The sequence below is a fragment of the Pollicipes pollicipes genome, unplaced genomic scaffold, assembly GCF_011947565.3.
Source record: "Pollicipes pollicipes isolate AB1234 unplaced genomic scaffold, Ppol_2.1 Scaffold_2555;HRSCAF=2994_pilon_pilon_pilon, whole genome shotgun sequence".
Taxonomy (NCBI): Eukaryota; Metazoa; Arthropoda; class Thecostraca; order Pollicipedomorpha; family Pollicipedidae; genus Pollicipes; species Pollicipes pollicipes.
The window spans coordinates 22,530,689-22,547,036 of NW_023596136.1; the positions used below are offsets into that span (position 1 = coordinate 22,530,689).

The following is a 16,348-nucleotide window of genomic DNA, read 5'->3' on the forward strand; positions in this document are numbered from 1 at the left end:
GGACACATCCATCACTAATGCATGACGTGCTGTGTGTCGTTGGCTTCGTGACCTCCTGCGTCACAACACCGTGGCCTCTCACCAATCCTTACCGCAAATATGGATCGACGCCTTCGGTTAACGCCGCGCACTTGGCGTTCCCCTGTCGCCGGCATCCGATGACGCCATGCTGGCTGCGTTCCGACCTTTGCTGCGGCGGCGCGCGTGAGAAAAGCGCCCGTCGAGCACACAGGCTCGCCGGCCGCGTCCGATACCGCGTCCGGCCGCGTCATCCGATCAGAACGCCGGCCGTCGTCAGCAGCGCCGAGCTCGGCTATCAGGCTCGGGCGGCGCCCGGTCCCGCGGGCCACGCCGGCGCTCACTGACGACAAAGCCCTCTGCCAGGCACCATGTGGCGTGTCCTGCTCCTGGCGGCGATCGGCGGCGCGTCCGCGGCGGCCACGACGTGGGCGGCGGCGGCCGACGGCTGGCCGCTCTCTGCGCCGCTCCTGGGTGGTGTGCTCAACACCTCGTGCGTGGCAAACTCCACCTGCAACACATACAGCAGCCGCTCCGTCTGCCAGCTGAGCGGCGCCAGCGGCGTGTGCGCGTGCGCGCTGCCAGCATACCCCTTCGCGGACCTGACGCACGACGTGTGCCAGCGTTGGCCGGGCGGCGGCGACGACCCCTGCCTCAGCGACCTCGACTGCTGGCGCAGCGACACGCTCTTCTGCAACGCTAGCGTCGCAGACGCCAACAGCACGTGCGCCTGCCCTGAGAGCGCGCCCCTCTTCTACAACAACACGTGCTACGAGGACGTGCCCGACTACGAGAACGGCGCGTGCGTGGACACGGAGCAGTGCCGGGCGGCGTTCGGTGCGCACGCCGCGTGCGGCGCCGTCGCCGGCCAGGCGCAGCCCGTCTGCCGCTGCACGGACGGCGCGCTGTTCGTGAGCGGCGCGTGCTGGCTGCAGCACGGCCTGCACGAGCCATGCCAGCAGACGCACGAGTGCCGCGTGCCGTTCTCCGCGTGCGAGGATGGGGAGTGCAACTGCCAGGCCGGCTGGCGTGAGCAGCTGGAGGAGCGCACGCAGACATTCGTCTGCGTGGCCGGCGGCTCGCTGTTGGCAGCGCTGCCGCTGATGCCGCTGCTCCTGCTGGCGGCGGCGCTCGGGCGGCTGTAGCACCGCTGCAGCGCCGGACAGCGCACCAGTCGCGCCGGCTCAGCCGTCGCCTGCCGGCTGCAGCTCCGACGACAGGAGATGCACACGGATGTAATCATTCGATGCAGCTACGATGCAGCTCTTATCACTCGGCTGAAGCGATGTCTCCATCGAAGACACCCCTCCTCCTGTTGTCTGGGTCATCTGCGTGAACGCGTAGCAATGTGCCTCTTCACTATACTGTGTCAGCCGGCCACGGTTATATGTACCCGACGATTGTGAGGTATACTTGTCAGGACAGGCCAAGGAGCCCAGTAGTGCTCTTCGTCTTCTTTTTGAATCATAGACTCGATCACTTGACTGCATTCTTGGCCACTGCACTCTTCATACCTGGCGTTACGGAGCCGTGCCTCAGGTTACCAGACTATCCTCTACTCAGGCTGCACGTACGAGCAGCGCAGGCGATGGTACCGACACTGTCGACGTTCTTTGCTTAATGCTCCATCCAATAAACACGTGAGAACGAGACGGGAACTTCTTCATCGAAGGCCGTGCTGCGTACGTGAGCGGGAACGCCGACGACGGCGGCCATTTAGATGTCCAGACGCCGCAGCGTCCGCCGGGTCCCCCACGCCGAAGTGGAGCACACGCCGACCTGAACTATTCCGCTCGCATCTCTCCCCCAAACAAGGTATAAGCGGGACAAACGGGAGAGCCTTGCGAGCCAGCAATGCGCGTGCTTCCAACGCACCACGTAATAACCGCAGCCACACTAGCATTCCCATACCGGGATCTGGTACATTTTCCCCCATACTACATCGCTCGTCGGCAGGTGCCGGGAACAACCCCGCCGCCGTTCTGCACTACACCTCGGGCCGGTGGGAATGAAACCCAATGCCAAATGAAAACCCTTTATTAGTCGCATACAATTAGTTACAATTGCTTCACTGACCAGCAACACAACGGCCGAGGCATCGCCTCCATTAGGTACGAAAACGCGGTCGCGCGGGAAAAAGCAGACTCGCGAGTTCATAAAACTGTATCAAGGCTACAATCGTGCACATCGCGAGGTACACAACACAGCGCACATTTGCAGCAAAGATCTTCATATCAACGCACGCCTTGAACGCTTGCGAGAATGCCCCTGGCCATCTATGAATAGCGGGCTCTTCAACACCCGTAAGCCAGTCATCCTGTTATTCAGTAGCGTTGGACGTCGCATGGCGCATTGTGTGAAAAGGCACCTGGCGACGAGAACCAGACGTCCGGTTCTTACGTATGTATGCTGGAAGTCCGACGGTACCACAACATGACACGCTCGCAGTTATTGTTACATCAGAAGCCCTTACAAAATGCAGGAGCCCTTTCACATGCACTTCGTAAAAGCAGCTCCAGATCCTCAACCGCCTCGATATGTGGTTGCAAGCGATGGTTTCTCGACATCACCCGTCCTAGAAAGGCGCATACCCAGCGACCCGCACGCGCAGCTGCACAACCTGCCACGCTCTTTGATATCACAGTGGATCGTGGACTGACAGGCACTCACCTCAGTTGTACCGCGTATTGCATGAGAAGGCGTCGTTACGCCACGCCCATTCCTACCACAACCACGCGCCGGGCCCTCCAAAGCCCTCGCATCAGCACCGACACGACACACGCCTGGGAGCCAACTCAGAGACTGGCACTTGCCTCCCACCAGCCGGCCACCGCTCCCGACCGATAGATGCACGGCTGCTCCCCGGCCGCGACACGCCACTCCACACAGCGCTTCCCTGCGCGGAGACACCCGCCGCCTGACGACGGCGGCGTTGCTGTGGGGCGCCGGCACCGGCGCCGCCGGTGGCCGGTGGCCGGGCGGCGCTACACGTCCTGCGCCAGCCCGTGCGCGGCGCTCCCGATCAGATAGCTCAGTACGGACACGTGCTGCCGGATCTTCTGCCAGCGGGCGGCGCGCTCCTTGGCCGGCAGCTCCTCCACTCCGTGCAGCAGGTCCACCAGCCCCGGGAACGTCACGCCCGTGTAGCCGTCCAGCGAGCTCGGCGAGAAGATCACGTGACTGCCAGGGGAGTAGCGGAGTCAGACACGTGACTGCCAAGGCAGCGGGCCGAGTCAGACACACGACACAGACACAGACACAGACACACGCCGTGGGAGCAGTGAAAACCGCCAGTGAGTGCACGCCGTTTTTAGGCTTTGACCGCAAGACCTGCGTCAGCTGACTCCTCTCAGCTTTCCCCCAATAGGAAACGCATTCGATATAATGTCCATCTGCATGACCCAACTCTGCTCAGCGGCTGCCGGAGCACGATGTGCTGAAAGATCTCATTTCACTCAGTATGCCAAGCTATATGCGACGCAAAGGCGGGCAATCAATTTCACAAAAGCAAAAGCAATACGAGGCATTTCATTACCCACGCCTTACGTCGCAAGCCTATCATTGCCCACTTGAAACAGCGCAATGAAACCATCAGCATTCAGCACATCAAAAGACAAGTAGCCGAGACCAGCCAGCGCCCAGAGTCAGCCCCACACGGCCCGCGCGGTGGGCGGCCGGTTGGAGGCGCTCGGGCCAGACTGGGCGCCGACCCAGCTCCGAGTGTCGCCGCAGTCGGCCGGGCGCACAGGCCGGCGACGTACTTGAATTCGGGCCGGTCGGGGAGGCCGTGCGGGTCCACGAACGACCGCTCCACGCCCATCAGGATGTCGTTGGCCTGCCGCACTGCCAGCGGACTGCAACAGCGGCGCCGGCCGTCAGCCGCCGCCACCGAGACCCGTCGCAGCCGCCACAGCCGCCACATCCGTCACATCCGTCACGTATGCCACATCCGTCCCAGCCGCCGCAGCCGCCACACTCATCACAGCCGCCACGTCCATCACAGCCACCACAGTCGCCACGGCCGCCACATCCGTCACGGCCACCGCAGCCGCCACACCCATCACGGCCGCCACGTCCATCACATCCGTCACATCCGTCACAACTGCCACATCCGTCCCAGCCGCCGCAGCCGCCACACCCATCACAGCCGCCACGTCCATCACAGCTGCCACAGCTGCCACATCCGTCACAGAAGCAGCTGGTTGACACGCCTCCCAAGGAGATGACGACGAAGACAGCACGCACAGGCCACAGTACGGGCCAACTCGACCCATCACACCCGACTCGATCACACACCGGAAGGGTGCTGGCTGACCGCCACTAGGCTCCAAATACACAGAGACGGACAGCTGCAGCCTTTCCGCGTCTAGTACCGTCACCCAGCCAAGCTCGGTTATGGCTGGAATGATGCCGAATTTAGCGCAGACAGCACTGTATATTTTTTTAGAATTGGCGCCTGTTTTCTGATTTTTTAAAGCTACACCACGCCCGCCCTGTAGTGGGGAGAGGCACCCAGAATGGTCATTACTCACTTGTCTAGATCCAGCAGTCGCAGGAAGTGGTCATGGAAGTGGGACGCCGCCTCGGCGAAGTCATCGATTGCGGCTTTGACGTATCCTGAAAAACGCAACTCCTTCCTGATTCTACCCGTGAGGTTATCGACAAGGTCACGGCTTATTTGTACATCTACAGCTCATCATTCCTGCAGTCAGAACGCGCGTCAAGCGTAGCTGACTTCTTGACGCCACAACTGATGCACCCTCGTTTCAACGGGTCAGCAGCATTGTCAGTGAACACAACCGCCAGACGACATGCTTCGGTTACGGCGAGTTTTGTCGGCAAACACAAATGCCTATCCTCGTGAGAATTCGGCTGCTGCTGACATCTGCGCCTTAGGCACGAAAGCTATAGCGGCATGTCCTGTGTCTGTGAGCCCACCGCGTGCTTAGCACCAAACCATCACTACCACCGAGCCACCAATGTCCTTAACACCAATCCACCACTACACCGAGCCAACATGTCATTAACGCTAAGCCAACATGTCCTTAACGCCAAATCACTGCTACCACCGAGCCCACCACGCCCTTAACGCCAATCCACCACTACCACCGAGCCCACCGCGTCCTTAGCACCAAACCATCACTACCACCAAGCCAACCACACCCAGACCTGCTGGGGGTAGGGAAGAGGCGGGGTGGGGGTGGCGGGGTACGTACGCAGCGAGGCGCCATTCTCCTCCAGCAGCGCGCCGAACGTGGTGTGCACCGTCTCGAACGACTTCTGCAGGTAGGTGGCGTAGTTGACCACGTTGAACGGAATCACCGGGTCGTCAGCCAGCCTGCAAGCACGGCCGTCTGAGCGGTCGGTCCCGACCAGCCTCACGAGACCCGCCCGCGTGCGGCGGCCGCAGCCGGCTCGGGACGGGCGCGTGACGCCGCCAGGCTGAACAAAACAGGCGTCAAGCGCCGACCCACTGATCGCGAACGCATTAGGATACAACGCCTGACCGGATCGGCGGTTTGTTTCGCCGTTTCACGACTGCCGTTCGCAGCGAGGTTACCTCGTCACCCCCGCGCCATCGAAAGCACAGCCCAGCCTCATCCAGCTTTCACGACGTGAGCAGCGAACGATACAATGCCGTGTGCGACACCGCCAGCTGCCGCCTCCGTAACTCGGCCCATCGCCCGTCGTGCTCTACCGCTCTGCGGAGCCCGTGACGCGCGCCGGTCCACTTACCGTCGGGCCATCTCGCCCCACATCTTGGCGACGGCGGCGGTGAAGTGCAGACCGCGGTCAGCCAGCTCCGTCACCAGAAAGTACGTCTCGTACAGCGTGTGGTACATGGAGTAGGTGCGCTTCTCCTGCCGGCGCCGGCGCGAAGTTCACGTCACGCCTCGCTCCCGTCCGGCTCGGGCAGGGACACTGCCCCGCTCCCATCCGGCTCGGGCCGGGACACTGCCCCACTCCCGTCCGCTCGGGCCGGGACAATGTCCTGCTCCCGTCCGGCTCGGACCGGGACACTGCCCCGCTCCCATCCGGCTCGGACCGGGACACTGCCCCGCTCCCGTCCGCTCGGGCCGGGACAATGTCCTGCTCCCGTCCGGCTCGGACCGGGACACTGCCCCACTCCCGTCCGGCTCAGGCCGAGACAATGTCCCGCTCCCGTCCGCTCGGGCCGGGACAATGTCCTGCTCCCGTCCGCCCGGGCCGCGACACTGTCCCGCTCCCGTCCGCTCGGGCCGCGACAATGTCCTGCTCCCGTCCGCTCGGGCCGCGACACTGTCCCTCTCCCGTCCGCTCGGGCCGGGACAATGTCCCGCTCCCGTCCGCTCGGGCCGGGGCAATGTCCCGCTCCCGTCGGGCTCGGGCCGGGACACTGCCCCGCTCCCGTCCGGCTCGGGCCGGGACACTGCCCCGCTCCCGTCCGCTCGGGCCGGGACAATGTCCCGCTCCCGTCCGCTCGGGCCGGGACAATGTCCTGCTCCCGTCCGGCTCGGGCCGGGACACTGCCCCGCTCCCGTCCGCTCGGGCCGGGACAATGTCCCTCTCCCGTCCGCTCGGGCCGGGGCAATGTCCCGCTCCCGTCGGGCTCGGGCCGGGACACTGCCCCGCTCCCGTCCGGCTCGGGCCGGGACACTGCCCCGCTCCCGTCCGGCTCGGGCCGGGACACTGCCCCGCTCCCGTCCGGGGGCCGGGACACTGCACTGCACTCACAGCTTTGCTGCAACACCGCCCTATGCCGGCGACAGGGCGGCTGACAGAAAACAGGGATGGAATGACACTGCTACTGCCTCGGAGCTATTCAACTGCATGTCTGTACAGCGAGAAACTTTATAAACAATACACCCTGCACTCAATGAGCGGTCACAATACGGACCCCCACAACCCACATGATATTACAATGGACAGAACATTAAGTCACAAACCATGACCAGTGAGCGTAAGATCAAAGCAGGCGAATGTGCTGATGCAAACGGGGATTTTGGACCCGATGAAAACTAGAGCCAATTTACGCCGATATTAGTGCAAGTAGAACCAAACCGAGATATCTGGTTCTGACCGTCGTCATGTTTTTATCTATCACACCTGCAAACCAAAGCCGAAATCAAAATGTACCCATCACCTGGAGCAAAAAGGTAACGATGCCCCTCTATAGCATCACCGCAAGACGGACCGTCACCTGCGGTGGCTCGCGCACCATGCAAACGGACGACCAACGGGCGGGGAGACGCCCGGCACGCGTCGTTAGTTAAGGGCAAAACAGGCACTCGGACCATAAGCGAAGCCTTGTAAAATTCAATGCGGAGGGCGGGGCTCTCTCTCTCTCTCTCTCTCTCTGTCTGTCTCTCTGTCTCTCTGAACTGAGCTCCCACCAAGGGTGGAAGTTGTCATTTTTAACACTTGGTGCAATTACTATTTCTTAGTCAAACAGTGAGCACGTCAGCACAATCAATGGTAGTCGAAGGCCCCTGCCGGAGGAACAAGGCTCCGCCCATGATCCCTGGGATGCACACCGCTGCCGGGCGCGCTACCACGGCGTCGGACGCCGCGCCGGCACATGGCGTGCCCATGCAGCGGGAGGACGTGCGCCGCCCGCCGGCCGACAGCCCCCGACGGGTGCCGGCTAGCCCCGCGTCCGCCCGGCCCAGTCACCTTAGTATAGTACCGGTGGTCCGTGCTGGGGATGCCCTCCACAGTCAGGAACTGTTTGTAGTCGCTGCCCTTGCCCGGCAGGGGCACCCTGCAGGCCCAGAGCGCGTCAGCCCGGTCTGGGTCGGGGTCGGGGTCTGGGCCTGGGTTTCGGTGTCGACCTCGGTCTAGGTCTCGATTTCGGTCTGGGTCTGGATCTCAGTATCGGTCTGGGTCTGGGTCTGGGTCTGGGTCTAGATCTCAGTCTCAGCCTCGGTCTCGGTCTCGGTCTCGGTCTCGGTCTCGGTCCCGGTCCCGGTCGCGGTCTCGGTCTCGGTCTCGGTCTCGGTCTCGGTCTCGGTCTCGGTCTCGGTCTCGATCTGGGTCTGGGTCTCAGTTTCGGCCTCGGTCTGGATCTCGGTCTCGGTTTCGGTCTGGGTCTGGGTCTCAGTCTCGGTCTGAATCTAGGTCTCAGCTTCGGTCTGGGTCTGGGTCTCAGTTTCGGCCTCGGTCTGGATCTCGGTCTCGGTTTCGGTCTGGGTCTGGGTCTCAGTCCCGGTCTGGATCTCGGTCTCAGCTTCGGTCTGGGTCTGGGTCTGGGTCTCAGTCTCGGCCTGGGTCTCGGCTGAGGTCCTGGCCGGAGAAAGAGCCCCGGCCGGGATCAGGGCCATGCGATGAGGCTGGGTCGGCTCCCGGCGGCACGACGTCCAGGCTGGGCCGCGGTTGGCTTTTACTCACGCTCCGACACTTACGTCGTAGCACACGTCGACGGCGGGTATGCCCTCGTTGTGGATGAAGCCCTTGTGGTCGCTGCCATCGCCTGGTACGTTGACACTAACGACAGACACCGCACGCCTGCTGAGCCACGACGAGCAACGGGCCAACGAAACGGCGGACACAATTCCGGCGTCCAGCAGAACGAGTGCAAAATCAAGGAGCAGCACAACGCACTAAAAAAAGCACGAGCGCAGGCATGCCGCCGGCACTGCTGCCGCTCCTGCCGCGGAGCCTCGCATGCCACCCTGCCGTACGACCCGCCATGGCGGTCTCTCGGTGAGCGACAGCGGTGGTGACCTGGCACCGGAGCGCCGGAGCGCCGGAGCGCCGGAGCGCCGGAGCGCCGGGGGCGGAGCGTCACTCACGCCGGCAGGCCGGTCTCGTTGTCGAGCCGGTGCAGCAGCCAGGTGTCGTAGACGGTGCGCCGGCCGGCCGCCACCTCGGCCGGGTTCGGGTTGGCCACGGCGCGCGCCGACTCGAACAGCAGGTCGTGCAGCAGCGGCACGCCCAGCGCGCGCAGCGTCTCGTTGCCTGGCGGCGCGGGCGGGCCGGCGGCTCAACACAGCGCACTGCCGGCCGGCCGAGCCCGGCGGCACGACCGGTGCCGTTCGTAGCGCATGCCGCTTCCGATCTCGGTGCGACTCTCAAGCATTGCGCAGGCACGTCCTCAAGCCCTATTCCACGCACTGGCCGAACAGTTACACCCGTCCACGACGGTACAACCGTTCTTACCGCTTCACCATTACAACGACCGACACTGACGGGCATTCAAAATGAACTGATGAGCAATGCACGCTTCTGACGCTACGTGCTATGTCAGCTCTCTGTGGGCAGCGTCCGAGGCTACGTATGCCAGCGGGGACAGTCACAGCCGCCGCCGACCGACAGGCCGGCCCGCCGCCTACCGTTTATCGTGAGGTCGACGTTGAGGTAGGCGATGGCGCGCGCGGCCAGCTGCTGGCGCCGGTGCTGCACCCACTCAACGGAGCCCACCAGGCCGTACTCCTCGGCGCCCCAGCTGCAGAAGACAATGGAGCGGCGCGGCCGCCAGCCTGCGGACGGCCGGGCGTCAGGGGGCCGCGCCCGGGAGCGGCTCCCAGGAGTCGCCTGGGAGCGACCGGCGCCGGCGGCTGGCTCTGCCAGCGACGTGCGCTCCCGGAGAGAGAGAGGGGGGGGGGGAGGGAGGAGCGGAGCTCGGGGAGGCCGTCCCGCACGTCACCGCCCGGCCGCCGGTCGCGACCAGGCGTGCGCTCCCGGAGAGAGGGGGGGGGGGGGGGAGGGAGGAGCGGAGCTCGGGGAGGCCGTCCCGCACGTCACCGCCCGGCCGCCGGTCGCGACCAGGCGTGCGCGCACACGGTGCCCGACCGGGTCAGCAATCCCTGGCCGTCGCGTCCCCAGCGTCAGACGTCGACCGATCGCCGTCGCCGCTGCAGCACACGCCAGTGTTCATCTCGATGTCTGTCCGCAGGCAGGTTGTCCCCAGCTAGCTCTACCAGCCCAGTCACCCCACAGCACTGTCAGAACTCACCATTTCAAAATATGCTCACGACTACGAGAGCTCAAAATCACACACATGAGGTCGGTAACTGTCCGCATAAGAACTCAAAAACTCACAATGCCCGGAAACCATAAGTTCAGGGCCTTCCTTGCCTCTATCAAACCTTCCCATCTGTGCTGACAGGCTGGCCTTTCACGATCACTCTGCCGGCGGACCCTCCTCATCTGCCTCCGTCACCGGACAGCCCCCTCACCCGTGTCCTTGCGCAGGTTGGCAAGCACGCGGCTGAGCTCCAGCATGGCGGCCGTGCCGGAGGATGGGTCGATGGCGCCGAAGATCCACGCGTCGCGATGGTTGCCCACCAACACGTACCGGTCTGTCGGGAGGGACACGCTACAAAGGCCGGGAGACACGCTGCGGAGGCCGGCAGAGGCCGGGAGACAAGCTACATGGGTCGAGGAGACACCCTACAAAGACCGGGAAGTCAATGTACATAACCCACGGGAGTCACGCTACTGGGCTCTACAAGGACTGGAGAGACACGCTACAGGGGCCGCCCCGCGCCTCCCCAACCGTCCAGCCAGCCAGTCAGTCCACCCCACCACGGCCCCAGACAACACACGACTGTGCACAGCCGGTGGAAGTGTCCACAAAACACTCCAGCAGAGGCGACGCGTCCTGTCTACTTCCGTCCTCCCGGGCATCGGTCTGACATGCCACAGGTCCTAAGCCGCCGCTTACAAAAGGACTGAGCTTTCCACGACAAATGCCATTGCCCGCCGCCGCGGTCGGGCCGGGGTCGCGCTGGTACGCCTGACCACCACCCACCGGGTTCCTCGTAGCCGCGCAGCGTGGCGATGACGTTGGTGGCGTTGGCACGTCGGTTGTGTGTGTGGATGTCAAGCTGGACCGTCCAGTCGGGCCGCGCCGGGCCAGGGCCCAGGCCGTAGGTCAGGTTCAGGCCGCCCACCCAGTCGGCCGGCGCCGCTGCTGTCGGCGGCATCAGCCTGCGCACAGGCGCACAGTGTCACGTCAGCCTGCACACAGGCGCATGGTGTCACGTCAGCCTGCGCACCGGCGCACAGTGTCACGTCAGCCTGCGCACAGACGTACAGTGTCACATCAGCCTGCGCACAGGCGTAACAGTGTCACGTTAGCCTGCGCACGGGTATACAATGTCACGTCAGCCTGCGCACAGGCGCACAGTGTCACGTCGGCCTGCGCACAGACGCACAGTGTCATATTAGCCTGCGCACAGGCGTACAGTGTCACATCAGCCTGCGCACAGACATACAGTGTCACATCAGACTGCGCGCAGGCGTACAGTGTCACGTCAGCCTGCGCACAGGCGCACAGTGTCACGTCGGCCTGCGCACAGACGCACAGTGTCATATTAGCCTGCGCACAGGCGTACAGTGTCACATCAGCCTGCGCACAGACGCACAGTGTCACGTCAGCCTGCGCACAGACGCACAGCACAGTGTCATATCAGCCTGCGCACAGGCGTACAGTGTCACATCAGCCTGCGCACAGGCGTACAGTGTCACATCAGCCTGCGCACAGGCGTACAGTGTCACATCAGCCTGCGCACAGACGCGCAGTGTCGTATGCGCCCCAACACAGGCGCACAGCACCACGACGAGACACGGACAAACGGCACGGCACAAGTCGGACCACAGCAGCACACCAGCTGGCTCTATCACATGGACTAGCCGTCCACGGGCCCAGGAGGGGGACGGTGGGGGACTCTTGTCTCTCCCTGCAGGCGCCAATGGCTGAAAACAGCCCGATGTGCATCGTTGAAGAAAACACATCGCCCAAAAGCCAGAACACTAAGCCGAGAATAAACAGCAAGCACAAGAGTAGACAGACAGCTGCGTCTGGCCACGGCCTCTGGAGGCATTATGGTTGCGATAGCCAAGGACCGCGGTGCGCTGCGATATCGGAATAAAAGGGAACTATGGAACCCAGAGTTTCCATGTAACGTCATAGGAGACGCATGTTTAAGGCAACTGGAGGGCACAACCCCGCACCCTGGCGCCGGCCTCACCGGAGCAGCTGGTAGGCGTCCTCGGCGCTGATTGGCTGCACGGGAATCCGGGGCAGGGTCGCTTCCGACTCGTTCAGCCGAAACGCGCCCTCTGTCGGTGACGAACGGCGCGTCAGCCACGGCCGCCAGTCGCAGTGGACAGGACGGCGAGAGACTGCTCCCCGCCGGGCGCGAGACGGCCCGGCGGGGAACAACGCTGGGGCGGCGCGTCCAGGGCGCGAGACGGCCGGGCGGGGAGCAGCACTGGGGCGGCGCGCACACGGGCAGCACGACGGAGCTTCAGTCTAGCGGGACCGCACCGGCACACGCCGCCGGGCCACCCAGACGCTCCTCGGCGGACGGCACCTCCGTCGCGACATCGAATCGCGCGAGAGAAGACGGCCGGCGCGCCACCGTTTGTGTGCCGTGTCCGGACACAGATACAGAAGACACACCACGGACCGCCACAGACACGTGATATGTCCGGGGTTTGGGAGAAGCACGGCTCACGGTTCAAGCGTGGCCATCCGGCAGGGGTCCGTTTCAGTATTGGTAATGGAGCATAAGTGGATCTTCGCCTGCGTCAATAAGACCCAATCTATACTCGCTATCGAGGCGTCAGTAAATCCCGCATAGGTAAGTGGATCCCCGCCCAGGTCGGTCCCGGGGAGCCAAAGGATCTCCATCCCGATCGGTATCGATGAGTCAGTGCAGTGCTTGGAGTCGGCGCCGCGGTGCGGGCGGCCCCTCACCGATGGACGGGTACAGCGGTGTGAGCGGGTCGCCGCTGCCGGAGAAGATGGTACCCAGCTGGGCGCCGCCGGCCGGCAGGTACACCGTGTCCGGGTAGACGGTGCCCAGGCCGTCCGGCGCTGAGTCGGCCGGGTCGCTGTACAAGATGAGGCCGGCGCAGCCCAGCTGCTCGCACATCGCCACCTGTCGCCACCCCGGACCAGCCGTCAGCACCGCAGCCGGGGCGCACACGCCCGCGGTCGGGGTGGCGCGGCGGCCCGCGGCGCCGCCGGATCCAGGTGCGGAATAGCGGTCGGGTACACAGGCCGGTATGCCTTTAAATCACCTGTGAGGAGTCGGAGCCGGATCGTGCCACAGTGCCGTGTGGCGACCTTGCTTGCGCCGGGCTGGGGTTGTTCGTGAACTTTGGGTCGTCGAGGGCTGTGCAAAGGCAAACCGAACTGTGTTCTCGACATAGTGAATTTGGTTAGTTGAACACAGAAGCATAGTATCTTAGGTGGAATAGAGCCCATATCGACATGTCGACACAAAAAATCTTTTCGTGGATTCTGTTAGTTTGGCTGCTAGAATAATCAGATCATTGCCTTTTTATAAGCAAGATAATAGAACTAATTCGTTCTCGAGTCAGTCATCAACGAACTATGAAAACGTCTGTCTTTCACTTAGCAAAAGAGTAGCTTATTTCTCCATGGAATCGCCGTCTGGTGTATCTCCCATATCCCATGACCTGTTCACACATAGCTTGCATAAAGGGGGGTAGAGCACCTCACAATGCGCATAAGTCGGCTGTCTGCCAGCGACGATAGCAATGCCGTTGCCAATATACAGCTGAAATACTAGTGGCTGACGAACCCTCAACTGCTGAAAAATCGTCGTCATTGCTCTTTCAGCTTCTTGTGGACACGGGCATTTTCATGTAGTAATCTGAGTCGTGCCCAAAGAAAAATGCGTGCACCATGGCCACCTCCCCCCCCACACACACAAAAACAAGGCACTGGCACACTTACTTCGTAGGGGGAAACCATCAACATTCACCAGTAAAGCAACAGAAGGATTACGTATATTTAAGTGCACGTCATTGGAAAGAAAGACGGGATTTATCTACTGCGATATGATACGCCACGGCTGCAGCATGAATGAGACTTATGCCTTTAATTATTTTTGATTAAAAAAAAATTATCCCGAATGGTTTGTGTGGGTGACTTCGGATTCAGAGTACCTGCTAAGCATAGCTTGTTGCGTGTACCCCGAACCCACCATCCAAGCGTGCCGTCCAGTTCAACAGCTAATTTTGCCTCCGCCCTTTCGCCAGACAGGAATGCGGAGGGTTTTACGTGCCGCACAATGCTGCGACACGGCCGCCTTGGGTCTGGGTTGAACCTCGTTGACCAGTTGCCAGCAGGCCTTTCCATTTCAGTCGGGTTTAACAATGCGCCCACTCTGGGACTCGTACCCAGCGCCGCTGGATTACGAGTCCAGCATCTTTCCCCAAGACCACGGAGGCGGCCTTAGAATTAATGCTGATGAAATAAAAAAGTGAATGGGAATTCACGTTCAAAGCGTGGAAAGGAAACCGTGGTCTCCGTTTGAGAATGTATAGTAATGCCGCATTCTTCCTGCAAACAAAACTGAAGTTACAGTCAGCTGACTATGATCATTTGTATAAGAAACTAACCAACGTGGGGGCAAACATGATGGATAGAAGCAAGAAATACATGGGGTTCTTGTTTTTCAGCATGACAAGAAAACCGTCTTTCCGAGGACAAAAGCGACCTTCACTGTACCAGGAGGCACAGGTTGAACGACGATATTTAGCAAATGCTGGCTACATTGTCAAAACTCCAAGATAAGTTTTGAACAGATAACAAATGTCTTCTTGATACAATTACTCGACAAATATGTACTGGTATACTGTCTGCATTGTCAGCACAAGAGCTCTAAACTGACGATAAAGAATGATCTTTGGCATACCAATTATTGTATGTTTACCGCAAAATAAGACAAGTCAGAATGGAAACAAGCTTTCGCCTTCTGGCCATTAGTAAATCAGTCCATTAACAATGATCTCGTTCAGCTACTATTCTTTAATTCATGTTTTAGAAATGCCTGGTTTCAGTTATCATCATAATCAAAACATCATTTTCAAGCAAGACGCTGTATTTTTCTTGTGCGGCCATATCAATCGTTTGTCCGGCCCGATAGTTCAGTTGGTTACGGCGCCTGCATTCTAATTCACCGCCCATGATCGGATGGGCTGTACTCGCTTAAGGCACTTGCTTTTTGCCCCTGACTGGGATGGCCCGCGGCCGCTAGCAGCGGTCGCGCTTAAGGTCAGGTGACGTCAGATGGTAGGGCGGACCGTGCTCAGCATCGCGGAACGTTCAGCTTTTTCCATAAAGTTCTTCCGTTGGCCCGAAATTTTACCATGTAGATACCTTGGTCAGGGCTCAAACCACAAGGATGCTTAGAGTGGGTGTTGATCCAGGAAATTCGTTCGGTCAAAATGTTAAGACTAGATCTTAAGCAATATAAATGACCAAGTTACCCAAGCACTGGCATGGAAATTGGGCCAAGCAGAAAGCGTCTCCACTCTTTTTGTTGTTGTCTTGCTTCAATGTCAGTATTTAAAAATTGCAATAGGTTAAATATTAAGAAAGCTTATCATCGCAACAATAATGTCGGCAATCCCACGGAGACTTCGACATTTAAAAGCTCACACATGCATTTCAATACACGACGTAATGAGATTTAGATGGTTGTAGGCTTAAATGCGGCATAATTTTCAACTAATATCACGTCACCCAGTGATCTAGCAGCGCATGACTGCGCACCCTCCTCTCCCAAATGGGCGCCAGTTCTTATCCCGCCCTCAGTGGTTAACATTTAGATAACATTTAAAAACAAAAGCCTTCGCCACTGCGAAGCGATATCTTCAAACGCGTACCTTATTTCCTCGGAATATTTTCCCGTATCTTGCGATGACGATCAAATCCTTGACAGTGATATTCAAGGACGCCAGAAGAAGGAAATCCTCTTCACGTCCATAATTGGCATAGACGATCTTGGCCTAAAGGAATGAGCTGATTACTGTCTGTCGATATAACATCAAAACCGGTCCGTATCAGAACTTCTGTCTTCATCTAGTGCAAACAGGCACGCGACACAATTATTGCAATCGTTGACGGAGAAGCAACAGCGCGCACGAAGGCTGAGGAGACCAGTTGGCCTGGCCCTATGGACATGTGGCCGCAGAATGGCAACTTATCCAGCCGTCACAGCGGCAGAACGAGACGGCAGAACGTGCTGGCGTCAAACGTAGCGAGCTTGGGCCTCATGTTTACATGCAACTGCTTAGATCACTAACGTCACCACTCGTGGAAGAAATCCGGGACAGCAAAAGCTGCCAGTGGTGAGAACCGAACCCCAGACACATCGGTCCACGGCTAGCCGCTTCATACCGTTCGGCTACGCACGCACCTCGACCTTGCCGGTGGCCGAGTAGGCGTTGAAGTTCTGCGGCACGGTCGGGTCGCTCTCCTCAGGTGCGCGCACTGGTGGCTGCCGGTGGCGGGCCGTAAACACGGCACTGCCCGACCCGTCCAGCACGCGCACCTGCCGGCCACGGCCTCGGCGTCAAGGTCAAC

The 16,348-nt window shown here is 60.6% G+C and overlaps 1 protein-coding gene across 4 annotated transcripts in view; it reads right to left on the reverse strand.

The window, feature by feature from the left end:
• Window positions 1–2,040: 2,040 nt before the first annotated feature.
• LOC119103388 (N-acetylated-alpha-linked acidic dipeptidase 2) overlaps window positions 2,041–16,348 on the reverse strand; it is a 35,901-nt gene continuing 21,593 nt past the window's right edge. For 3 of the 4 annotated variants that reach the window (XM_037226926.1, XM_037226909.1, XM_037226932.1), the window contains 14 exons: window positions 16,182–16,316; window positions 15,649–15,771; window positions 12,704–12,887; window positions 11,973–12,063; window positions 10,751–10,929; window positions 10,176–10,298; window positions 9,330–9,476; window positions 8,790–8,955; window positions 7,672–7,759; window positions 5,755–5,879; window positions 5,235–5,356; window positions 4,551–4,635; window positions 3,780–3,872; window positions 2,041–3,198 (listed from right to left, as the gene is read on the reverse strand). In XM_037226926.1, the coding sequence (XP_037082821.1) occupies window positions 3,003–3,198; window positions 3,780–3,872; window positions 4,551–4,635; window positions 5,235–5,356; window positions 5,755–5,879; window positions 7,672–7,759; window positions 8,790–8,955; window positions 9,330–9,476; window positions 10,176–10,298; window positions 10,751–10,929; window positions 11,973–12,063; window positions 12,704–12,887; window positions 15,649–15,771; window positions 16,182–16,316 (1,857 nt within the window). In that variant the 3' untranslated portion in view covers window positions 2,041–3,002. Of the gene's footprint in view, window positions 3,199–3,779; window positions 3,873–4,550; window positions 4,636–5,234; window positions 5,357–5,754; window positions 5,880–7,671; window positions 7,760–8,399; window positions 8,482–8,789; window positions 8,956–9,329; window positions 9,477–10,175; window positions 10,299–10,750; window positions 10,930–11,972; window positions 12,064–12,703; window positions 12,888–15,648; window positions 15,772–16,181; window positions 16,317–16,348 lie in introns of all 4 variants that reach the window. The other variant, XM_037226919.1, reaches the window with a different exon arrangement.